At 47.2% G+C, this 26,555-nt stretch overlaps 1 protein-coding gene across 1 annotated transcript in view; it reads right to left on the reverse strand.

Moving 5' to 3' along the window:
- Positions 1-26,555, reverse strand: part of LOC137357353 (polyunsaturated fatty acid lipoxygenase ALOX15B-like) — a 63,169-nt gene that overhangs the window by 11,303 nt on the left and 25,311 nt on the right. The window contains exons 6-12 of the mRNA XM_068023618.1: positions 22,415-22,587; positions 15,175-15,318; positions 13,912-14,115; positions 11,658-11,744; positions 7,104-7,273; positions 2,848-2,969; positions 3-103 (exon numbers count right to left, since the gene is read on the reverse strand). Of these exons, the coding sequence (XP_067879719.1) occupies positions 3-103; positions 2,848-2,969; positions 7,104-7,273; positions 11,658-11,744; positions 13,912-14,115; positions 15,175-15,318; positions 22,415-22,587 (1,001 nt within the window). The remainder of the gene's footprint in view (positions 1-2; positions 104-2,847; positions 2,970-7,103; positions 7,274-11,657; positions 11,745-13,911; positions 14,116-15,174; positions 15,319-22,414; positions 22,588-26,555) is intronic.

Genomic DNA, 26,555 nt, shown 5'->3' on the forward strand with positions numbered 1-26,555 from the left:
ACCTGTCCGGTATTTACTGCACCGTGCCTGCCAGAGCAGGTGAATATGACCATGGTCAGATACTTGGTAAGATCTGCTTTAGTGCAGAATGATGTTGGAAAACCTGAAGAGAGAATATATAACAACTGCACATGAATATATCATTCACCATGAAGGTCACACATTGTCAAAGAACAAAGAGCAGTACAGCACAGGAACAGGCCATTCGGCCCTCCAAGCCTGCGCCGATCTTGATGCCTGCCTAAACTAAAACCTTCTGCACTTCCGGGGACCGTATCCCTCTATTCCCATCCTATTCATGTATTTGTCAAGATGCCTCTTAAATGTCGCTATCGTACCTACTTCCACCACCTCCCCCGGCAGCAAGTTCCAGGCACTCACCACCCTCTGTGTAAAAAACTTGCCTCGCACATCCCCTCTAAACTTTGCCCCTCGCACCTTAAACCTATGCCCCCTAGTAACTGACTCTTCCATCCTGGGAAAAAGCTTCTGACTATCCACTCTGTCCATGCTGCTCATAACTTTGTAAACCTCTGTCATGCCACCCCTCCAGCTCCGTCGTTCCAGTGAAAACAATCCAAATTTTCCCAACCTCTCCTCAAAGCTAGTGCCCTCCAGACCAGGCAACATCCTGGTAAACCTCCTCTGTACCCTCTCCAAAGCCTCCACGTCCTTCTGGTTGTGTGGCGACCAGAATTGCACGCAATATTCTAAGTGTGGCCTAACTAAGGTTCTGTACAGCTGCAACATGACTTGCCAATTTTTATACTCTATGCCCCCACCGATGAAGGCAAGCATGCCGTATGCCTTCTTGACTACCTTATCCACCTGCGTTGCCACTTTCAGTGACCTGTGCTGTACGCCCAGATCTCTCTGCCTGTCAATACTCCTAAGGGTTCTGCCATTTACTGTATACCTCCCACCTGCATTAGACCTTCCAAAATGCATTACCTCACATTTGTCCGGATTAAGCTCCATCTTCCATTTCTCCGCCCTAGTCTCCAACCGATCTATATCCTGCTGTATCCTCTGACAATCCTCATCATTATCCGCAACTCCACCAACCTTTGTGTCGTCCGCAAACTTACTAATCAGACCAGCTACATTTTCCTCCAAATCATTTATATATACTACAAACAGCAAAGGTCCCAGCACTGATCCCTGCGGAACACCACTAGTCACATCCCTCCATTCAGAAAAACACCCATCCACTGATACCCTCTGTCTTCTATGACCGAGCCAGTTCTGTATCCATCTTGCCAGCTCACCTCTGATCCCGTGTGACTTCACCTTTTGTACCAGTCTGCCATGCGGGACCTTGTCAAAGTCAAAATGGATGCCAACAGCTCACTGCCTTAGGGTGGCACTGTCAGACTAAAGATAATTTCTTTCAATTGTCGTGTAATCCCAGATGGTAGAGAGAGTGGCTGCTCTTACTGATATTTCCTTGTTTGTGTGTTGAATAAGAACACAGAACTTGCTAGCTCACTAAAAGGTCCATTTAGTTCATTTGATACAACAATAATGGTGCTGTTGACTAACCCCAACAACCAACCTCTATTAATTAATCCACAACAGGCACAGCCATGACATGAGGAAAACCCCAGTGGTGGAGAGCTTCGGGAACCATGGCTCCAAAGTCACCTGTTCCTCCCAAGCGTGCTCCACTTACCACATATCATGCATCAAATTACTCATATACTGCATCTCAAAATATTATTTCTGAAATAAATCAATTTAATTTGCATTTGAATGAATCAATACTAACTCCTTCCACCTTTTCCCTAGGGAGCCTGTTCCCTAGATTAATCATTCGTTTATGGAAATAATTTAAGATTATTTTTGAATTTACTGCCCACTCCTCCCCCTCCCCCCCACTACATGGGCCATGTCCTCTAGTTCGACAGTTCTGGACAAGGTGAAATTGTTGGTCATGGTCGACATTACATCCCACCATGGCAGCTAGTAGAATTTAAATTCAATTGAAAGCTAGTCTCAGTAATGGTGCCATGAAACTATCATCGATTGTGGTAAAAACCCATCTGGTTCACAATGTCCTTTAGGGGAGGAAATCTGCCGTCCTTACCTGGTCTGGCCTACATGTGACTCCAGACCCACAGCAATGTGGTTGACTCTGAACTGCCCTCTGAAATGGCTGAGCAAATCACTCAGTTCAAGGACAATTAGGGATGGGCAACAAATGCAGGCCTTGCCAGTGAAACCCACATCCCATGAAAGTTTTTTTAAAAAATTCTATGGAGTCCCTTTACAATCCTAAAAACAGCAATTATATCATCTCATCTCATAACCATCCCCAGGGAACAGTGGAAGCTGGGTCATTGAATATATTCAAGGCTGAGTTAGACAGATTTTTGATCTCCAAGGGAGTTAAGGCTAATGGGAGGCCGCAGGAAAGTGGAGTTAAGGCCACAATCAGATCGGCCATGATCTTACTGAATGGCGGAGCAGGCTCAAAGGGCCAAATGGCCTACTCCTGCTCCTATTTCTTTTGATCTTATGATCTTCTTCAGTGAGAATATGCTCATGTTATACTTGGAGGAGTCACCTTGTGTCACATCATCTCTTGAATAACATCACCAATTTGAGTGTGGTGCTTTGATATCACTGGATGGAAACGTCTGCACAAAATGGCTGCTGCCAGGGTCCTTTAAGTCACATCTAGCCAACTTTGATTAAGCTAAAAGCTACTGGTTCATACAGTACACAAACATAGTTTAATTATGTTACCCCAAAGATGGTACATCAGGAGTGATTTTCGCTGATGTAAGTGACCAATTACCACTAAACCATAATCATTTTGGACAATAGGCATTTTACAAATCACACCTGATGATTGTCTTGCCAATAATCCTTCAGTAAAGATTTCAGTTGCCCACTCATGAATTTCAGAATCCTCTTGAATGGAGGCATCATTCTTGTAGTAGACATCAACGATGCTTTCTACAAACCTTTGAAAGAAGGAGGAATATTCATTGAAAAGTCTATTTTCGAGGCTAAGGCCTATTGTTGGGCAACACCACCAAATCTGATACTGTACAATAAAGGCATTGCAACATTATGGAATATCACCTGTGAGACCATGAAGCTCCACAATGAAACAATACAACAACATCGTTAACGTGGGAAAGGGAACTCCAAAGAGGAGGAAAGATGAAGACTGAGCATGTGTGGGGTGTTTAGGAGAGCTGACTAAATGCTTGATTCAGAAGATGAAGTGAGGAGGCAGGGTTTAGGGAGGGAGGAAAGGTCTGCCATAGAATAAGAAATAGTACTTTAGCCAGAGTTAGAGAAAGGAAGGGCTCAAGTCAGGGCATGAAGCTGGAAAAGGTTACAGAGTTAAGGTGGAGTGAAGACATGCATGGATTTGTAGGTGATATATTAAACCATGTCTTAATGGATGGCCAAAAAACAGCTGTCCAGGATTAGATAGATGGGCCTGTGGAGATGTTCACTTATGATTGTACAGTGTTCAGTTCCATTCGCAACTCCTGAGACACTGAAGAGATCCATGCCCACAAGCCGCAAGACCTGGACAACATTCAGGATTGGGCTAATGCATGGCAAATAACATTCACACCTCACAAGTGCCAGGCAATGACATTCTCCAACAAGAGAAAATCTAACCATCTCCCCTTGACATTCAACCGCATTACCATCGCTGAATACCATCATCAACATCCTCGGGGGTGGGGGTCACCATTGACCAGAACTAACTGGACCAGCCTTATAAATACTATGTTATGGTCGAGCTGGGAGCAGTGCACTGTTTTTCTAGTTCCACTTCTCCACAGGTCACAACATAGATTTCAATTTTTTTCCATTTACCAATGCGGTCAATCATAGACTTTATTTTTTATCACAGAATAAAACACACCAACCAGGTTTCTTTAATAAGCCACAAAATTATCAGTTTATTATAAAACAAGTCTTAACTAGTAACAAAGCAAAGCATAAACACAGTTTGAAATATAAAAGTTCCCTTTTTACCTTAGGCCCCTCTCTCTCTCTCTCTCACGCGCGCACGCGCACACACAGGTTAACTGAAAACATAAAAGAGATTTACTCTTTGGAGCTCAATTACAAAAAAAAAACAGACAAAAAGAATACTTTGGCCAGATACTTGCTTATTCCTGAGGGAAAAAAGAGAAGATATGGAAAGATATCAGATGTCCTTTGTTTTGGTTCGGCATCACAAATACATGTAGACGGCTGTCACTGGGATCTTCCTGGAACGGTTCTTGTCAGTTTAAAGATCAATAATTCAGCAACAGGGGTTTCAGGCAGTTTCTTAAACTTGCTTCTCAGCGCTTCTTAAAGAGATGGAAAACTGACAGGCTTTTCAAAGAGCTGGAACAGGCTGAGGTGGGGTTTGCTCCTTTGGCATATTTTCTCCAACTGTCTTTTTAACACTGTCCATATCCCAACTCACTCCAAAATGAAACCAAAAACATTTCAGGAGTCAAGCCTCCTGACCCCTATAAATTTTGACCTGTCACTTCTTTGTAAACATCTTTCCCCAAGTCAAAATAACCCCTGCTGGGTATTTATCTGAAAACAGGTGCCTTCAGCAACTGTTGTTTACAAGCTCAGTCCAAAAGACCTTCTGATGACCTCTTTTTAAAAAAAAAAAACAATGTTCCAGCACCCATGGAATCCTTTCTCAGTTTTGAAACACAAATCCTCATAATTTAACAAGAAAATGGAATCACTCGTAACATCTGTGGCTACAAGAGCAAGTCAGAGGCTGGGAATTCTGCTGCAAGTAACTCACCTCCTGACTCCCCAAAGCCTGTCCACCATCTACAAGGCACAAGTCAGGTGTGTTTTGGAATACTCTCCACTTGATTGGATGGGTACAGCTCCAACAACACTATTCAGGTCAAAGCAGTCCACTTGATCAGCACCCATCCACCACCTTCAACATTCACTCCCTCCACCACCGACGCACAGTGACAGCAGTGTGTACCATCTACAAGATGCACTGCAGCAATGTATCAAGGCTCCTTAGTCAGCACCTTCAAAACCCGTGGCTTCTACCAACTAGAAGGACAAGGGCAGCAGATGCATGGGAACACCACCACCTGCAAGTTCCCATCCAAGTCACACACCATCCTGACTTGGAATTATATCGCTGGTCCTTCACTGTCACTGAGTCAAAATCCTGGAACTCCCTCCCCAACAGCACTGTGGGTATACCCCCACGACGTGGACTGCAGCGGTTCACAAAGACTGCTCACAACTACCTTCTCAAGGAAAATAAATGCCAGCATTGCCAGTGCCACCCACATCCTGAGAACTGATAGAAAGAAATCTGCCATCCTTACCCAGTCTGACCTAGATGTGACTCCAGACCCACAGCAATGGTCCTCTGAAATAGCCGAGCAATACACTCAGTTACATTCCAGATGATGACTCTTCTCTAAGACAATTAAGAATGGGCAATAAATTCTAACCTTGCCATCGAAGCCTCCATCCTTTGAATGAATGAATGAAAAGTCAGGTGGGGAGTGGATCAGAATGGCAGGAGGTGGATTTCATGTATAAGATGAGCTTGGTTAAAGAAAAGCAAAGTGCTTCCAACAGAAGAGATAAATCAGGATGCATTGATCAAGTGATGTCAAACATGTAGCTGGAAGAGAAGGCTGAGAGAAGATGAGTTCCACAGCTTTGAGTTTCTGTGCAGCAGGAGTCAGAGTCATTTAGAGCACAGAAGGAGGCCATTCGGAGTAGGAGTTGGTGTCTTGAGTCTTGATTTTAACATAGTGAGGATGTGGGGAGTGTGTAAGATAGGATAACTAGATCTTAGGAAGAACAATTCCAGAGGAGCAAAGAGCATTAACAACCTTGTTAATAAAGAAAAATGTTGGAGGCAAGAGGTGAGACGGAGATGGAGACACACAGAGAAGAAGACAGAGAGAGAGCGAGACACACACACACACACACAGATTGCCAACAGGGTCAACATACACTGATAAAAGGTCTGAAACACTGGGCTGCATTTTCCATGTTTGCTGCCGAGTCTATGGCGGTCTGTCTGTCATACCGCATGTCGTGGAGCCGCTGCGATATTAAACACGGTGGCTCATTTAAATGGCCAGGGCGGACCGCCCACCCTGATGATGTGAAGGGGGTGGGCGGTCCGTCCCAGCAATGACGTTCGGCGCCATTGCACAGGCACTGAAGCCATTTTTAAAGGGCTTTGAGCCCTTCCATTTAGTTTAAATATTTAAAGAGATAGTGATTTAAAATTTATTCAGAGAAATTAATTAATTAATTCTAGCCCCTATTCCACCCCCAATAACCATACAATTCATTCCTTGCCCTCTTCCCCACCCCCCCCATAAAATACTTACCTTGTGTACCGGACCTACCCCCACCCCCACACACAGTTCATAAACTCTAAACTTTACACCTTCCCACCATCCCCGACACCAATCAGATGTGTTTGACCACGCTCCACCCCCCCCTCCCCACACTGAAACACTTACCTGGAGCCCCTCCCCACCAGTGTTCCACCTTGGATCCCCACATGGGGTTCCGAAGGTATGGGTGTGTTGTCCACTGGCAGCAATATCACTCTGGAACGGACAGCGGGCAGCTGGTAAGCAATTCATTCATTTATTGAAATAAATTTCCATGTTTAAATTTTGCTCCTGTTGCCAGGCGGCTGTGGATGGTGGTGGAGCCACCACAAGGCCTCACCGCTGCCAGCAATATCGAGCCAGGCTTTCCCGGCGTCGAGGCCCGTGGCAGGCCTCTGCCGGATGGATTTTCAGGTGCACCCCTCCCCACTCCCGGCCACAAACCCTGACGTCAGGGGGGCTGTAAAATTCAGCGCATTAACTCTTTCTCTGCCACAGATGCTGCCAGACCTGCTGAGTATTTCCAGCATTTTCTGTTTTCATTTCAGATTTCCAGCATTTGCAGTATTTTCATTTTGTTTTCCCAAAATCCACCTGGGTCAAATTCATAAGCCATTTTTCCTTGTTAGGGTTGTCTTCAGTTGATCGAACCTACAAGAATGAATATTACGTTAGTGCCTGCAGTTGTCTCAGAAGGCGATGCAGTTGTTGTTATCTCACCTGTTGATTGCTAACCAGATTTTCAGTGCATCATCCCTGTAGTAATAGTTAGGCAGCTTTTCCACACCTCGAAAGGCCAGGTCTTCTGGTAGACATAGAGATGTGTATGTAGTCTGCTCCAAAGCACGTTGCAAGATTTGTAATTTAGCAATCCCTCCCGTAGAAAAAGCCTGGAGTGACATAATATAAACATTGTTACGACCAGATGAGGAAGGTGTCCAGGGGTCTCTTTCAGCCTTCACCTGGTCTTACTGTAACAGGATGTGGTTTTTAAACACATTGCGTAAACTCTCTATATATCCAGTGTTCCCCAGTGCGTAAATTCTCTGTATCCCATTGTTTCCCCAGTTTATATTCTCTCTATATATCCCACTGTTCCCCAGTGTGCACCCTCCATATCCCACTGTTCCCCAGTGTGCACACTCCATATCCCACTGTTCCCCAGTGTGCACCCTCCATATCCCACTGTTCCCCAGTGTGCACACTCCATATCCCACTGTTCCCCAGTGTGCACACTCCATATCCCACTGTTCCCCAGTGTGCACACTCCATATCCCACTGTTCCCCAGTGTGCACACTCCATATCCCACTGTTCCCCAGTGTGCACACTCCATATCCCACTGCTCCCCAGTGTGCACCCTCCATATCCCACTGCTCCCCAGTGTGCACACTCCATATCCCACTGCTCCCCAGTGTGCACCCTCCATATCCCACTGTTCCCCAGTGTGCACCCTCCATATCCCACTGTTCCCCAGTGTGCACCCTCCATATCCCACTGCTCCCCAGTGTGCACACTCCATATCCCACTGCTCCCCAGTGTGCACCCTCCATATCCCACTGCTCCCCAGTGTGCACCCTCCATATCCCACTGCTCCCCAGTGTGCACCCTCCATATCCCACTGCTCCCCAGTGTGCACCCTCCATATCCCACTGCTCCCCAGTGTGCACACTCCATATCCCACTGCTCCCCAGTGTGCACCCTCCATATCCCACTGCTCCCCAGTGTGCACACTCCATATCCCACTGCTCCCCAGTGTGCACACTCCATATCCCACTGCTCCCCAGTGTGCACACTCCATATCCCACTGCTCCCCAGTGTGCACACTCCATATCCCACTGCTCCCCAGTGTGCACACTCCATATCCCACTGCTCCCCAGTGTGCACACTCCATATCCCACTGTTCCCCAGTGTGCACACTCCATATCCCACTGCTCCCCAGTGTGCACACTCCATATCCCACTGCTCCCCAGTGTGCACACTCCATATCCCACTGTTCCCCAGTGTGCACACTCCATATCCCACTGTTCCCCAGTGTGCACACTCCATATCCCACTGTTCCCCAGTGTGCACACTCCATATCCCACTGTTCCCCAGTGTGCACACTCCATATCCCACTGTTCCCCAGTGTGCACACTCCATATCCCACTGTTCCCCAGTGTGCACACTCCATATCCCACTGTTCCCCAGTGTGCACACTCCATATCCCACTGTTCCCCAGTGTGCACACTCCATATCCCACTGTTCCCCAGTGTGCACACTCCATATCCCACTGTTCCCCAGTGTGCACACTCCATATCCCACTGTTCCCCAGTGTGCACACTCCATATCCCACTGTTCCCCAGTGTGCACACTCCATATCCCACTGTTCCCCAGTGTGCACACTCCATATCCCACTGTTCCCCAGTGTGCACACTCCATATCCCACTGTTCCCCAGTGTGCACACTCCATATCCCACTGTTCCCCAGTGTGCACACTCCATATCCCACTGTTCCCCAGTGTGCACACTCCATATCCCACTGTTCCCCAGTGTGCACACTCCATATCCCACTGTTCCCCAGTGTGCACACTCCATATCCCACTGTTCCCCAGTGTGCACACTCCATATCCCACTGTTCCCCAGTGTGCACACTCCATATCCCACTGTTCCCCAGTGTGCACACTCCATATCCCACTGTTCCCCAGTGTGCACACTCCATATCCCACTGTTCCCCAGTGTGCACACTCCATATCCCACTGTTCCCCAGTGTGCACACTCCATATCCCACTGTTCCCCAGTGTGCACACTCCATATCCCACTGTTCCCCAGTGTGCACACTCCATATCCCACTGTTCCCCAGTGTGCACACTCCATATCCCACTGTTCCCCAGTGTGCACACTCCATATCCCACTGTTCCCCAGTGTGCACACTCCATATCCCACTGTTCCCCAGTGTGCACACTCCATATCCCACTGTTCCCCAGTGTGCACACTCCATATCCCACTGTTCCCCAGTGTGCACACTCCATATCCCACTGTTCCCCAGTGTGCACACTCCATATCCCACTGTTCCCCAGTGTGCACACTCCATATCCCACTGTTCCCCAGTGTGCACACTCCATATCCCACTGTTCCCCAGTGTGCACACTCCATATCCCACTGTTCCCCAGTGTGCACACTCCATATCCCACTGTTCCCCAGTGTGCACACTCCATATCCCACTGTTCCCCAGTGTGCACACTCCATATCCCACTGTTCCCCAGTGTGCACACTCCATATCCCACTGTTCCCCAGTGTGCACACTCCATATCCCACTGTTCCCCAGTGTGCACACTCCATATCCCACTGTTCCCCAGTGTGCACACTCCATATCCCACTGTTCCCCAGTGTGCACACTCCATATCCCACTGTTCCCCAGTGTGCACACTCCATATCCCACTGTTCCCCAGTGTGCACACTCCATATCCCACTGTTCCCCAGTGTGCACACTCCATATCCCACTGTTCCCCAGTGTGCACACTCCATATCCCACTGTTCCCCAGTGTGCACACTCCATATCCCACTGTTCCCCAGTGTGCACACTCCATATCCCACTGCTCCCCAGTGTGCACACTCCATATCCCACTGCTCCCCAGTGTGCACACTCCATATCCCACTGCTCCCCAGTGTGCACACTCCATATCCCACTGCTCCCCAGTGTGCACACTCCATATCCCACTGTTCCCCAGTGTGCACACTCCATATCCCACTGTTCCCCAGTGTGCACACTCCATATCCCACTGTTCCCCAGTGTGCACACTCCATATCCCACTGTTCCCCAGTGTGCACACTCCATATCCCACTGTTCCCCAGTGTGCACACTCCATATCCCACTGTTCCCCAGTGTGCACACTCCATATCCCACTGTTCCCCAGTGTGCACACTCCATATCCCACTGTTCCCCAGTGTGCACACTCCATATCCCACTGTTCCCCAGTGTGCACACTCCATATCCCACTGTTCCCCAGTGTGCACACTCCATATCCCACTGTTCCCCAGTGTGCACACTCCATATCCCACTGTTCCCCAGTGTGCACACTCCATATCCCACTGTTCCCCAGTGTGCACACTCCATATCCCACTGTTCCCCAGTGTGCACACTCCATATCCCACTGTTCCCCAGTGTGCACACTCCATATCCCACTGTTCCCCAGTGTGCACACTCCATATCCCACTGTTCCCCAGTGTGCACACTCCATATCCCACTGTTCCCCAGTGTGCACACTCCATATCCCACTGTTCCCCAGTGTGCACACTCCATATCCCACTGTTCCCCAGTGTGCACACTCCATATCCCACTGTTCCCCAGTGTGCACACTCCATATCCCACTGTTCCCCAGTGTGCACACTCCATATCCCACTGTTCCCCAGTGTGTACACTCCATATCCCACTGTTCCCCAGTGTGCACACTCCATATCCCACTGTTCCCCAGTGTGTACACTCCATATCCCACTGTTCCCCAGTGTGTACACTCTATATCCCACTGTTCCCCAGTGTGTACACTCTATATCCCACTGTTCCCCAGTGTGTACACTCTATATCCCACTGTTCCCCAGTGTGTATCCTCTCTATATATCCACTGTTCCCCAGTGTGTACACTCTATATCCCACTGTTCCCCAGTGTGTACACTCTATATCCCACTGTTCCCCAGTGTGTACACTCTATATCCCACTGTTCCCCAGTGTGTACACTCTATATCCCACTGTTCCCCAGTGTGCACACTCCAGATCCCACTGTTCCCCAGTGTGTACACTCCATATCCCACTGTTCCCCAGTGTGTACACTCCATATCCCACTGTTCCCCAGTGTGTATCCTCTCTATATATCCACTGTTCCCCAGTGTGTACACTCTATATCCCACTGTTCCCCAGTGTGTATCCTCTCTATATATCCACTGTTCCCCAGTGTGTACACTCTATATCCCACTGTTCCCCAGTGTGTATCCTCTCTATATATCCACTGTTCCCCAGTGTGTACACTCTATATCCCACTGTTCCCCAGTGTGTATCCTCTCTATATATCCACTGTTCCCCAGTGTGTATCCTCCCTACATATGCCATTCTGCCCCAGTGTGTGCTCTATATATTTCCCTGTTCCCCAGTGTGCACCTGCTAGTTTCTTGAGTTTAGATCTGTTATAAACAAAAAAATCATCAAAAGAGATTCCCTTGTAATAGTGTGCTGTGTTCTTGAGTCTGCCACATTAGTATCATATCATAATTATTTTCATTAAAAAAGCAAAATATCTCACTCACCTTATCAAAAACTCCACCCTCTGATATCAGGAGTTCTCTTGCTGCAGTGTTAATGTGTAAAGTAAATTTCAGATGAGGCATCAGAAGCTGAAAGATTAAAGAGGTTTAGTGTTGAGCTCTATTCTGGATAACCACACATCATGAAAAGGCAATGTATCTGTGTTGAATTCTTTATACTGTAATTGGCAAGAGCGTTATGATCTTGGACAGCGACATTGTAGGATTGCTCCCAACAACAAAGAAAGAATTTTGATTGCCTAATTTTGGGAAAATGTTTCCACATGTGGGGGAATGTTTAACCAGGCAGCAAAATATAAGATAGTACTAATCAAAAAAGAATTTGGGAGAAGCTTCTTGACCCAGAGAGTGGAATTTGCTATCAGAAGAAGTGGTCGAGGCGAATATCTTAGATGCCTTTATGAGGAAGTTAGATAATTACATGCAGGAGAAAGGAATAGAATTATAGAATGGTTACAGCACAGAAGGAGGCCATTTGGCCCACTGTGTCCATGTCGGCCCTCTGCAACAGCAACTCAGCTAGTCCCACTCCCCTGCCTTTCCCCGAAGCCCCGCAGATATTTTTCCTCTTCAGTTATTTATCCGATACCCTTTAGAATGTCCTGATTCAATCTGCCTCCACCACACACTCAGACAGTGCATTCCAGATCCTAACCACTCACTGCGTGAAAAAGCTTTTCCTCATGTTGCCTTTGATTCTTTTGTCAATCACCTTAAATTGGTGTCCTCAGGTCTGCGATCCTTCCACCAATGGGAACAGTTTCTCCCTATCTAGTCTGCCCAGGCCCCTCATGATTTTGAACACCTCTATCAAATCTCCTTTCAACCTTCTCTTCTCTAAGGAGCACACTCCCAGCTTCCCCAATCTATCCTCGTAACTGAAGTCTCCCATCCCTGGAACCATTCTTGTAAATCTTTTCTGCACCCTCTCCAATGCCTTCACATCTTTCCTAAAGTATGGTGCCCAGAATTGGACACAGTACTCCAGTTGAGTCCAGCATTTTATAAAGGTTCATCATAACCTCCTTGCTTTTGTACCCTGTGCCTCTATTTATAAAGCCCAGAGTCCCATATGTCTTATTAACCACTTTCTCAACCTGCCTTGCCATCTTCAAAAATTGGTGCACAAATACCCCCGGGCCCCTCTGCTCCTGCACCCCCTTTAGAATTGTATTCTTTATTTTATATTGCCTCTCCTCATTCTTTCTCCCAAAAGGTATCATTTCATACTTCTGTGCATTAAATTTTCTCGGCCAAATGTCCACCCATTCCATCTATCTATGTCTTCTTGAAGTCTATCACTATCCTCCTCACTGTTCACAATACTTTGAAGTTTTGTGTCATCCACAAATGTTGGAATTGTGCTCTGCACACCCAAGTCTAAGTCATTAATATAGATCAAAGAAAGCAGTGGTCATAATACGGATCCCTCGGGAACCTCACTAGATAGCTTCCTCCAGTCCAAAAATCAACCATTCACCACTACTCTGTTTCCTTTCACTCAGCCAACTTCATATCCATGCTGCTCCTGTCCCTCTTATTCCATGGGGTCTAGCTTTGCTGACAAGCCTGTTATGTGACAGAACTGTTTTGATGAAGGGTCACTGACCTGAAACGTTAACTCTGCTTCTCTCTCCACAGATGCTGCCAGACCTGATGAGTATTTCCAGCATTTCTTGTTTTTATTGCCCTTAACAAATCCGTGCTGACTTTCCTTAACTAATCCACATTTGTCCAAAAATAGGGTATGTTGATAGGCTTAGATGAATTAGGGTGGGAGGAGGCAATGGGAGCAACGCAGACAAGTTGGGCCGAATGGCCTGTTTCTGTGCAGTGAATTCTATGGAATTCCCCCCCTCCCCCAGAGACATGGACATTTGCTGGAGTGTAGTTCCACTGCTGATCTCTGGTTCTTCCATTCTTCCCATATGAATCTTGACAGTGAGAGTTGACCGTTTGTTGAACCAATCCTACCCTCACACCTGCACTTTCCAACAGAATTCACGGGGGTGACCAGAGGCAGCAGCTGATTTTTCTTCCCCCTTGACTAAAGTTGCCAAGGATAGTTGTAGCACCTCGACTGATACCCTGGCAGAGATCAGTGAACTCAATAGAGAACAGGAATTAAACATGCAGAATGGCAGTGAGAATTATTCTAACTCGGGTTTCTAAACTCCAGTATCAAGGATAAGGCTCCCTCTTGCAGTGGAGCAGACTGCATTTCATGTGAACGTACCTTAAAAATGGGATGCGCATTTGGAAGCTTTCGTAAGGTTGCGATGCAAAAGATCTCTGCAAATAGGTGTGTCTTCAACAAGTGTGAAACCAACTGGTGAATTTGTGTGTCAGCGTGTCGAACCCAGATCTTGGCAAGGCGCCAGTCGTATTTGCTGTCATTTGGAAGGAAAATAGGGTTTTGTGGTCCTGGTTCCTGTTTGATCTGTCAATCACACAAATTGTATTATTACAAGTGACTTTTGCGGTTAGCTTCAGGCAACAACATAACTGGATAAAAAGTGGAGGTCAACAGATAATGTGAAAATGCTTCTCCCGAAAGTGGGAGTAAATCTAATAATAAGGACTTAACACTCAAAGTGCTGCCTGAGTTAACAGCCAATTATCAAAAAGCAATTGAAATGATATGGTTTATGAGGCAATACAGGTGTTTAAAAAGGGGTGAAGAAGAGAACAACTATGGATGGAAAACCTCATACCACTTTGCATTAGTGTTAGAGTGCGCAACAGAGAGGGGATGATAGTGAGAGAAAGAGGGGGAGAGGGATGACTTGGAAAGAACAGCAGAGGGGCAGAAAGAGAAAAACAAAGAGAAACTGAAAAGACAGGGCAGCAGAGAGGAGACAGAGAGTGAGAAACAGAGAGAGTGATCAGCAGCAAGGTGGGAGGACAGAGTGTGAGACAGGGACATTAAAAAGAGAGTTAGAAACAGAAAAGGACAGAGAGGGACAGAAACAAATACAGGAGATAGATAAAGATAGCATAAGGAAAAGAAAAAGATACCAACAGAAAAAAAGATGGACAAAGAAATCGACACACACAGAAGCAAAAAGAAAGAGAAATAGGCAGAAACAGAGAAGTGAGCTAACAGAGAGGAGGGAAATTGCGGACAGAAGCGATAGAGAGGAGAGAGATATGAAGAGAACAGAGTGGAGAAATAGAAACAGACAGAAAGAAAATAGATTTATTAACAGGGAGAGTCAAAGCGAGTGAAGGAGTGAGAGAGAGAGAGAGAGAGAGAGAGAGAGAGAGAGAGAGAGAAAGATCTGGTAGAAAAGAAAGAGAAACAGATACACAAAGAAAAAGATAAATGCCAAAGAACAATGTCACCCAGAGGGTAAGAATCCCTGTTATGTGTAACAAGTTCATCAAGGCATTTGTAATGATTAGCAGCAAACCGAGAAAACCCTCAGGAGATAGATGGAGAGTAACAGGGCCAAAATGCAGCAAAAGAGGCACAGATAGAAGGGAGAGGGAACTATACCTGGATTGCAATGGGAATTAATTGATTCTCTGGAGTCGAATACAAAAGACACATTGGTGCTTCCAGATATTGCTGATCTCCACTGATTGAATGAGCTGGAATCCCGTTCAGAATCTCATAGTCAACAATGAAAATATTTCCTTTCTGAAATGAGAATAGAACCAGTCATTTTTAATAAAGAAGCTGCAGTAATGTGGGCACAAAAAAGACACCTTCCTATGGGGAGGGAAAAAAGGGCATCCAGAGTTAATGCTCACTAGATGACTAAAGAAATTGGGAATAAAATTTTTAAAAAACAGAAAAAGGAGGCTTATGATAAATGTCAGCATCATGAGATAGTAGAGAATCAGGCAAAAAGTGCTGAGGCAAACTGATAAAGGAAATAAGAGATGCAAGCAGAATGTATGGGAAAAGATGAATGAGTGACATAGCAGGGAATCCAAAAGTCTTTATAAACATATGAAGAGTCAAAGCATAGCCAAAGAAAGGTTGGGGCCAATCAGGGCCTGAAAAGGGAAGCTTCTGGGGGCAGAGGGCATGGGTGTGTTACGAAGTGAGTACTTTGCATCTATCCTCATTTAGAAGAGGCGGCTGTTCGTGTTGCAGAAAAGGAGGAGGATTATAGATATTGAAGAGAACAAAAATAGATAAAGATAGGTCACTGGGTCTAGACTGGCTAGCTTGCTGAAGGAAATTAGGGTGGAAATAGCAGAGGCTTTGACCATAATTGTTAAATCCTCCTTAGGTTTGGGAGTGGTGCTGGAGGATTGGAGGGTTCCAATTGTTACATTCCTGTTCATAAAAGGGAAAAGAGTTAAACCTGATAATTATGGACCAGTCAGCCTAACATTGGTGGTGGGAAAATTTCAGAGTCCATAATCCAGGTCAAAATTTCTCACTTGAAGAACATGGGCTAATAAATGACAATCAACAACAAAAACAAGAAATGCTGGAATCACTCAGCAGGTCTGGCAGCATCTGTGGAAAGAGAAGCAGAGTTAACGTTTCGGGTCAGTGACCCTTCTTCGGAACAATGATTTGTTGGAGGCAAATCAAGTCTGACAAACTTTATTGATTTCTTCAATGAAATAAAGGAGAGGGTTGATGAAGGTTGTGCAGTTGATGATGTGTGTACAGACGTTCAGAAAGCATCAGATAGCAGACTTGTTAACAAAATTGACTCCCCTGGGATTAAAGGGGCAGTGGCAGCTGTTAAAAAAGCAAATGGCTTTAGAATTTTTTAGAATTAGAACATTACAGCGCAGTACAGGCCCTTCGGCCCTCGATGTTGCGCCGACCTGTGAAACCATCTGACCTACACTATTCCATTTTCATCCATATGTCTATCCAATGACCACTTAAATGCCCTTAAAGTTGGCGAGTCTACTACTGTTGCAGGCAGGGCGTTCCACGCCCCTACTACTCTGAGTAAAGAAACTACCTCTGACATCTGTCCTAGATCTATCACCCCTCAACTTAAAGCTATGTCCCCTCATGTTTGCCATCACCATCCGAAGAAAAAGACTCTCACTATCCACCCTATCTAACCCTCTGATTATCTTATATGTCTCTATTAAGTCACCTCTCCTCCTCCTTCTCTCCAACAGAAACAACCTCAAGTCCCTCAGCCTTTCCTCGTAAGACCTTCCCTCCATACCAGGCAACATCCTAGTAAATCTCCTCTGCACCCTTTCCAAAGCTTCCACATCCTTCCTATAATGCGGTGACCAGAACTGCACGCAATACTCCAGGTGCGGTCTCACCAGAGTTTTGTACAACTGCAGCATGACCTCGTGGCTCCGAAACTCGATCCCCCGACTAATAAAAGCTAACACACCATATGCCTTCTTAACAGCCCTATTAACCTGGGTAGCAACCTTCAGGGATTTATGCACCTGGACACCAAGATCTCTCTGTTCATCTACACTACCAAGAATCTTCCCATTAGCCCAGTACTCTGCATTCCTGTTACTCCTTCCAAAGTGAATCACCTCTTAACAATAGTCTTTAATAATACAGTACAAAAGCAAGGAGCTTACACAAAAGCTTTCTAAAGCCCTGCTTAGGCCTCAGCTGGAGTCTTGTATCCAATTCAGAAAGAATGCCAAGTTCTTAGAGAGAGTGTCGAAGAGATTTACTAGAATGGAACCAGGGATGAGGGAGTTCAGTTCTGTGGACAGACTGGAGAAGCTGGGATTGTTCTCCTTACAGTGGAGAAGGTTAAGGGATGATTTAACAGAGATGTTCAAAATTATGAAGGGTTTTGATACAGCGAATAAGGAGAAACTATTACACTAGCAGGAGGGTTGGTAACCAGAAGACTCGGATTTAAGGTAATTAGCAAAAGAACCAGAGGGGGAGATGAGGAGAATGTTTTTACACAGCGACTTGTTGTGATCTGGAACGCGCTGCCTGAAAGGGCAGTGGAAGCAGATTCAATAATAACTTTCAGAAGGGAATTAGATAAATACTGGAAGGGGAAAAATTTGCAGGGCTGTGGGGAAAGAGCAGGGGGGAGTGAGGTAGTGGGACTAATTGGATAGCTCGTTCAAAAAGCTGCACAGGCACGTTGGCCGAATGACCTCCTCCTTCTGTGCTTTATGATTCTATGACATTAATACATTCTGTGCATTATCCTATATGATACTATACTTCCCAATAGCACAATCAGAGCATCATCCAATAAAATATCTTAGAATTCTGTTACTTCCCTGCCAAACACCGTAAGATCGTCCAGCTATAAGGTTTCTGGAATGCATCTAGGATTTCTGCCTTGTTTTTTATCCAACAAGGAATGGAGTAGTGATTGATTTTGCATGATGAAATAAAGTGGGACCAATAATAGATGTGAGAATTTGAGAACAACTGATGGCCAGCAAATTAACTATTCAGTTCAAAGATAAAGAAGCTGAACTGGTAAACCATAAGTTTTAGTTCGAAAGACACAGATATGGCCCAAATGAAATGGTACAAACATTAGCAAATGATGAGAGATTGGAGTTTCTATCTTTGAAATGAGATGAATAGAGTGGCAAAAAGGCAGTGATAGAGATAATAGTAAAAACCATTAAAGAGATATATGATAAAACTAGGCTCATTAATACTAAAGGAAATCATGAGGAATATAGCAAAAGAATTGTGAAGAGATGAAAAGGGAGATTGGAAGGGGCTAAAAGGGAATGTGACAAATGACAAACAGATAATATAACTAGAGATAGCAAAGGCAGAGGAATAGTTAAAGAGAGGTTCAGACGACTCAAGGATGATGGGGGAATCTATGTGGTTTTGACCGTGGTAAAATATCCCTCCTCATCCATTTTGACCTGTTTATGGCCATTGACACTGTTGACCACACCATTCTCCTCCGATGCCTCCTTCGTCCAGTTGGGTGGGACTGCCCTCGCCTGGTTCCATTCCTGTCTATTCCATTCCAGTGAACATCAACGCAAGCTCGAGGAACAGCATCTCATTTACCGATTGGGCACACTACAGCCTGCCGGACTGAACATTGAGTTCAATCATTTCAGAACATGACAGGCCCCCCATTTTACTTTTATTTTTAGTTATTTTTTCTTTTATCTTTTTTCTTTTTTTTGTGTGTTTATTTTATTTCATCTTAGTTTGTTCAGTTTGCTTACCCACTTTTTTCATATTTGTACTTGCGGCTGTTCAATTTTCAGTCCATTAACACCCTATCTGTACAAATGCTTCGTCTTTCAACCCACTATTAGCATATTGGTTGCCTTTGCTCCACGACCTTCTGGTCCTATCTACACCTTCTCCTTTATTATCTGTTGCCCCACCCCCACTTTACTTGTTTATAACCTATCACATTTCTAATATTCGCCAGTTCTGAAGAAGGGTCACTGACCTGAAACGTTAACTCTGCTTCTCTCTCCACAGATGCCGCCAGACCTGCTGAGTATTTCCAGCATTTCTTGTTTTTAATCCATTCCTGTCTACCCAGTCACAGCCAGAGAATCATCAGCAATGGGTTCTCTTTGTATCTCTGCATAGTTATCTCTGGAATGTCCCAAGGATCTATCCTTGGCTTTTCCTATTTCCCATCTACAGGCTGCCACTCGGCAACAACATCCAAAATCACAATGGTAGGTTCCACATGTACATTCTGCCTCACCATCACCACTCTTGTTCCTTCCATTGACTCTGGTCTGTCATGCTGTTTGTCCATATTGGACGAGCAAAAATTTCCTCCAATTAAATATTAGGAAGACTGAAGTCATTGTCTTCAGTCCCCATCGCAAACACTGTTTCCTAGCTACCAACTCCATCCCTCTCCCCGGCCACTGTCTGAGGCCACCTTCAGAATACCTCAATTTTAAAATTCCTCTTTGACCTGGTTCCCTCCCTATCTCAGTAACCTCCTCCAGCTGCTACGCCCCTCCCTATCTCAGTAACCTCCTCCAGCTGCTACACCCCTCCCTATCTCAGTAACCTCCTCCAGTTGCAACAGCCCTCCCGATCTCAGTAACTGCCTCCAGCTGCTACAGCCCTCCCTATCTCAGTAACCGCCTCCAGCTGCTACAGCCCTCCCTATCTCACTAACCACCTCCAGCTGCTACAGCCCTCCCTATCTCACTAACCGCCTCCAGCTGCTACAGCCCTCCCTATCTCACTAACCGCCTCCAGCTGCTACAGCCCTCCCTATCTCAGTAACCGTCTCCAGCAGCTACAGCCCTCCCTATCTCACTAACTGCCTCCAGCTGCTACAGCCCTCCCTATCCCACTAACCTCCTCCAGCTGCTACAGCCCTCCCTATCTCACTAACTGCCTCCAGCTGCTACAGCCCTCCCTATCTCAGTAACCGCCTCCAGCTGCTACAGCCCTCCCTATCTCACTAACTGCCTCCAGCTGCTGCAGCCCTCCCTATCTCAGTAACCGCCTCCAGCTGCATGCTGACCTCCCTATCTCAGTAACCGCCTCCAGCTGCTACAGCCCTCCCTATCTCACTAACTGCCTCCAGCTGCTGCAGCCCTCCCTATCTCACTAACCGCCTCCAGCTGCATGCTGCCCTCCCTATCTCAGTAACCGCCTCCAGCTGCATGCTGCCCTCCCTATCTCACTAACTGCCTCCAGCTGCTACAGCCCTCCCTATCTCAGTCACCGCCTCCAGCTGCTACAGCCCTCCCTATCTCAGTAACCGCCTCCAGCTGCTACAGCATTCCCTATCTCAGTAACCGCCTCCAGCTGCTGCAGCCCTCCCTATCTCAGTAACCGCCTCCAGCTGCTACAGCCCTCCTTATCTCACTAACCGCCTCCAGCTGCTACAGCCCTCCCCATCTCAGTAACCGCCTCCAGCTGCTACAGCCCTCCCTATCTCACTAACCGCCTCCAGCTGCTACAGCCCTCCCTATCTCACTAACCGCCTCCAGCTGCTACAGCCCTCCCTATCTCACTAACTGCCTCCAGCTGCTGCAGCCCTCCCTATCTCACTAACCGCCTCCAGCTGCATGCTGCCCTCCCTATCTCACTAACCGCCTCCAGCTGCTACAGCCCTCCCTATCTCAGTAACCGCCTCCAGCTGCTACAGCCCTCCCTATCTCACTAACCGCCTCCAGCTTCTACAGCCCTCCCTATCTCACTAACCGCCTCCAGCTGCTACAGCCCTTCCTATCTCACTAACCGCCTCCAGCTGCTACAGCCCTTCCTATCTCACTAACCGCCTCCAGCTGCTACAGCCCTCCCTATCTCACTAACCGCCTCCAGCTGCTACAGCCCTCCCTATCTCACTAACCGCCTCCAGCTGCGACAGCCCTCCCTATCTCAGTAACCGCCTCCAGCTGCTACAGCCCTCCCTATCTCACTAACTGCCTCCAGCTGCTACAGCCCTCCCTATCTCAGTAACCGCCTCCAGCTGCTACAGCCCTCCCTATCTCAGTAACCGCCTCCAGCTGCTACAGCCCTCCCTATCTCAGTAACCGCCTCCAGCTACTACAGCCCTCCCTATCTCACTAACCGCCTCCAGCTGCTACAGCCCTCCCTATCTCACTAACCGCCTCCAGCTGCTGCAGCCCTCCCTATCTCACTAACCGCCTCCAGCTGCATGCTGCCCTCCCTATCTCACTAACCGCCTCCAGCTGCTACAGCCCTCCCTATCTCAGTAACCGCCTCCAGCTGCTACAGCCCTCCCTATCTCACTAACCGCCTCCAGCTTCTACAGCCCTCCCTATCTCACTAACCGCCTCCAGCTGCTACAGCCCTCCCTATCTCACTAACCGCCTCCAGCTGCTACAGCCCTCCCTATCTCACTAACCGCCTCCAGCTGCTACAGCCCTCCCTATCTCACTAACCGCCTCCAGCTGCGACAGCCCTCCCTATCTCAGTAACCGCCTCCAGCTGCTACAGCCCTCCCTATCTCACTAACTGCCTCCAGCTGCTACAGCCCTCCCTATCTCAGTAACCGCCTCCAGCTGCTACAGCCCTCCCTATCTCAGTAACTGCCTCCAGCTGCTACAGCCCTCCCTATCTCAGTAACCGCCTCCAGCTACTACAGCCCTCCCTATCTCAGTAACCACCTCCAGCTGCTACAACCCTCCCTATCTCAGTAACCGCCTCCAGCTGCTACAGCCCTCCCTATCTCAGAAACCGCCTCCAGCTGCTACAGCCCTCCCTATCTCACTAACCGCCTCCAGCTGCTACAGCCCTCCCTATCTCAGTAACTGCCTCCAGCTGCTACAGCCCTCCCTATCTCAGTAACCGCCTCCAGCTGCATGCTGCCCTCCCTATCTCAGAAACCACCTCCAGCTGCTACAGCCCTCCCTATCTCACTAACTGCCTCCAGCTGCTACAGCCCTCCCTATCTCAGTAACCTCCTCCAGCAGCTACAGCCCTCCCTATCTCACTAACCGCCTCCAGCTGCTACAACACCCCCCACCCCACACAAGATATTTCAGCTCTTCCAATTCTCCCCTCCTGCCCATCCCTGATTTTCATCGCTGCACAGCAGCCGTGTCTGGACCTTAAGCTCTAAAATTCCCTCCCTAAAATTCTCCACCTCTTCAGCTCCCTTCTCCATTAAAACATTCCTTAAAATTCATCTGAGTTTTGAAATAACTGAAAACCAGGTGAAACTTTGCTTTTGAACATATTGTCCTCTCTGACATGATCAGTGCATCAGTGACACATTCGCCATTACTGACTGTCCTTTGCAGTCCAAGTCCTCTTAAGTTTATTCGCAAAGATGAGGCGCCATGTGACAGTGCGGTTACACCATACTTACCTGGAGTGCGTTCTGGAGTGTGGTGTTTGGCCCAAGAAAGGGGGAGACCATTTCCTCTGTAACAGGGAATTTTGATGGGATGTCTCTGCATTGTTTGATTAGTACAGGATTGGATCCATTCAAGTATTGGTAACCAAAGAATGTGTCTTCTTTCCAGTGTTTTAAAACATACGCTGTATGGGACAAAGCAGACACATTGTTCATCTCAGGACAACTACATTCGGTAGTAGTGGGGATCCATGATGGTACAATCCTTTAGTTACCAAACTGTTTGTACCACAGTAGATTCTCCTATTAATACCATTTATCACATTGGACAAGTCCTCAGACAAGCAGCTACTCAGTGGAGGCAATTTGTTTCTGGGCAGGAGCTCAGGACTGTGGCTCCTGGACCCACAATATAGCACTGGGCCATTGCTGTCCCATTCAGACCTCCACTGCCCACCCCACCCGCACCAACCTGTCAGCTGCTTTGTGCCTACCTCCACCTCAGGATCACCTGCCTTGCCCCACCAATCCAAAATGCCAGCTGGTTCAGCGTGAGCCTGCCAATATCTCGCCCTCCCTGATTGGTGAGCTCCAGCTGGTGTCCCCCACTGGCCAGCAGCGTTTAAATCATTGCCCAGGACAAAATTGGTTCAGACCTCCTGACGTTGGTACTAGGCACTTGATACAGCTGCTCCACAGACTTTCCACTCATTACAAGCGAGAGTCAAAGATCAGTCCTAACAGGTTCAAACATAAATCCCCAAACTGGCAATAGTGCTTTCAAAGCAAAAATACTGGGTGTGAAATTAGGCTCCATTGTACAGCTGGTTCCCGTACTGAAGAAGCCCGAAAGCAAGAAATGCTACTAGCCATGTTTCCAGCCACTTCTGGCATGGCCTATGCCTCACCTCATGGGAAAGGCACAAGCCCAGGAGAGACAGGACTGGTGCTATCGTGACATCAAACAGCTGTTCTGGCTGATCGGACTTTACTTTCGGGAATTTTGTCTGTGCAGGTTCAAACAGAATCTGTGCTGATTGCTGCAGCTGATCAGGCATTCAGCAGAATGAGGACACCCACCCTGCTGGACAGTACTATTTAAAGGGCCAGGCACTGACTTACAGCTGAGGTGCTTATTTCTGCTTAGACTGAGATGGTGGAAGTACTCTGCTGTACTTTTGAAGATCATTTGGTAAGCTGGATTTGGTGCCTGAGATATGGGACTGTGGTTGCAGTGCCTCTTGGTGGGCAACATGACTATCAGTGGAGCAGATACTGCAGAGAGGAAGCTCTGTGAAAAGGGGGGAGGAGGAGGAGGGCTCTCCACAGCAGGCCCTACTCACCAAGAGTGTTTCGGGAACACTTCTACCTTCACCTCACCCAGGAGCGGTGCCTGAGCTGACTCAGGTTCAACAAGGAGGTGGTAACTGAACTGTGTCGCCTCCTACAACCGGACCTGCAGCTTTAAACCAGGGTGAGGAGAGTGCTGCCAGTCGCTGTGATGATCACAATGGCTTTGAACTTTTATAGAGTTAGGTCCTTCCAGGGTGGAGAGTGGGAGATATCTCAAACATATCATAGTACGCCGTCACAGAGAAGATCTACTCCAGAAAAGGAGAGTAATTCTCTTCTCTTTCAGCAGGGACAAGCAGGATGAAAGGACACGTGGCTTCGCCAAGATGGCGTAATCCCAATAGTGCAAGGCATCACTGACAACGGGGAGAGGTACAGGAACTGCAGATGGTGTACAGCCATGCCAACATCATGATGTTGGTGAATGCCCACTATCCTGGCATCAGCCACAAAGCATTCATCCTGCGCCAGTCAGTTACACCTACCGTCTTTGGGCCGCCACACAGAGCCAGAGGCTGGCTGTTCGGGGACAAAGGCTACCCCTGTACATGTGGTTGATGACCCCTCTCTGTCACCCGACCTTGCCAGGATAGTGACGTATAATGAGAGTCAGAGTCACAAGAAACATCATGGAGCAGACCTGCTCAAATGCTGCCTACAGTACACAATGCAGCAGCAACAGGAGGAAGACGAAGGCAGAGAGGATGCTACCTGACCCCTTCGCTCCAGACGGGTTATCAGAGAGTGCCTTTTCAATGAAGCTACTTCCCCTGACCACCATGGACCCAGCATTCCTGAACATCACATCCATTTCAGACGCCCCATCACAATGTCCTCTTGCCCACCATCCAACAATAAAGGCCACCCACAAAAACCTTCTCATCAATATCTTTATCCAACAAAGCATCCGATTATACAAACAGAAATGAGCTATTCACCCTTCTGCATTCCCTTTGCGCCCGTCTTGCGGGTGCCTTTGCATGTCCTTTGTTCCTACACAGTGCTACCCAAGTGGCTGCAGCATGGCTGGTGGAAGGCTGCTGACTTTCACTGGGGGCGACTGCAAATGGCCTTGCAGGATGCCCTTGACAATTATGAGCCTTTTGGGCCTGGCTTTGGATTGTACCACCTTGCCATGGGCAGCAGCAGTCTGGGCTGGCTGGTTGGCAGGCGACAGCAAGGGGAATGGTGGACTGGCAGTGGTGGGAGCACAAATGCTGTCAACCAGAGAAAGGACACTAGGTTTATGCTCCAAGGACCCCCCGGACCAGTGCCTCAGCAATCCTCGTAAACTGTTGGAGGGCAGATTGCTGGACTGCTGTGAGAGCCTGCAAACCACTTTGAGCACTGGTATCCAGAGCCATGATGGCAGCAGTCTGAGCTTGCTCGGCACCAAGCTGGGCTTCCATGGCAACAAACATGGATCTCATGACCTGCGTTTGAGCTTCCACTTCAACACTGAGAGGTTCGGCAGTTTCTGCCTGTGCTGCCATGGAAGCTCAGACATCGGCCACCAGAGACAGCATCGCAGCTGGGTCTGCAAGTGCTGTCATGAAGTTGGTCACACCACGCTCACACTGGAAAGAATACGTTCCAAGCTCTGCACGAAGCCCTGTGCCAAATGGAGCCACCTAGCTTTGGATCATAAGCAAACTTGGATATATTACACTCGCTCCCCTCATCTAAGTCATTGATACAGATTGTAAATAGCTGAGGCCCAAGTACTGATTCTTGCGGTACTCCACTAGTTACAGCCTGTCATCCCGAAAATGACCTGTTCATTCCTGCTCTCTGCTTTCTGTCCATGAACCAATCTTCAATCCATGCTAATATATTACCCCAATCCTATGAGCCCTAATCTACATCCACTGGTTCCCCTTTATCTAGTTACACCTTTAAAAAAACTCAAACAGATTTGTCAAACTCTATTTCCCTTTCATAAAACCATGTTGACTCTGTTTAATCATACTTCAATTTACCAAGTCCCTGTTAGCACCTCAATAATAGATTCTTCCCTAACTGGCCTATAGTTCACTGTTTTCCTTCTCTCTCCCTCCTGCTACCTTCCAATAGACATTGGGACCATTCTAGAGTCTGGGCAGTTCTGGAAGATGAAAACCAATGCACCAATATCTTCAAAAGAGCCAGCACAGACTCGATGGGCCGAATGGCCTCCCGCTGTGCTGTACCATTCTATATCATTCTGTTATTCTATTTACCACCAGTGAGAACAAGGCCACTTTCTTCTGGGGAATAGAAGTGTAGAGCTCAAACCCATGTCCTTCTGACCCATAGCCAAAACTGCTAGTGCATTTGGAGCATGTGTTGGACTCTCACTTGGAAAAGATTCAGCCTACACAACATGATAACTGACAGCAGTTTGCACTCAAGTGTGTAAACATTGAAAGGTTTCCTACATTCCAAGAAGCTTATGTGAAGGGTGAGGCCAGAGAAAACAGGGTTGAAAAACATAAAGATGCAATAAACGAAAAAGTGTTTAGATTATATTAAGCTGTGATTTATGATATTGAGAAAAGGTGCCAACACCACACAGACTACAATAGTTCAAGAAGGTGGCTCACTACCAACTTCCCAAGGGCAATTAAGGACAGGCAGTAAATACTGGCCTTGTCAGCGACGCCCACATCTCATGAACTCTTGCCTCCAGCTAACAACAGAAGACACTTGCAATTACTGCAATTTCTGTGATTGACAAATCAAACAAAAAACAGGATCACAAAACAGTATTTTCCTTTGAAATGACAGCAAATATGACTGCTGCCTTGCCGAGATCTGGGTT

This window comes from Heterodontus francisci, chromosome 48 (assembly GCF_036365525.1).
Source record: "Heterodontus francisci isolate sHetFra1 chromosome 48, sHetFra1.hap1, whole genome shotgun sequence".
NCBI lineage: Eukaryota > Metazoa > Chordata > Chondrichthyes > Heterodontiformes > Heterodontidae > Heterodontus > Heterodontus francisci.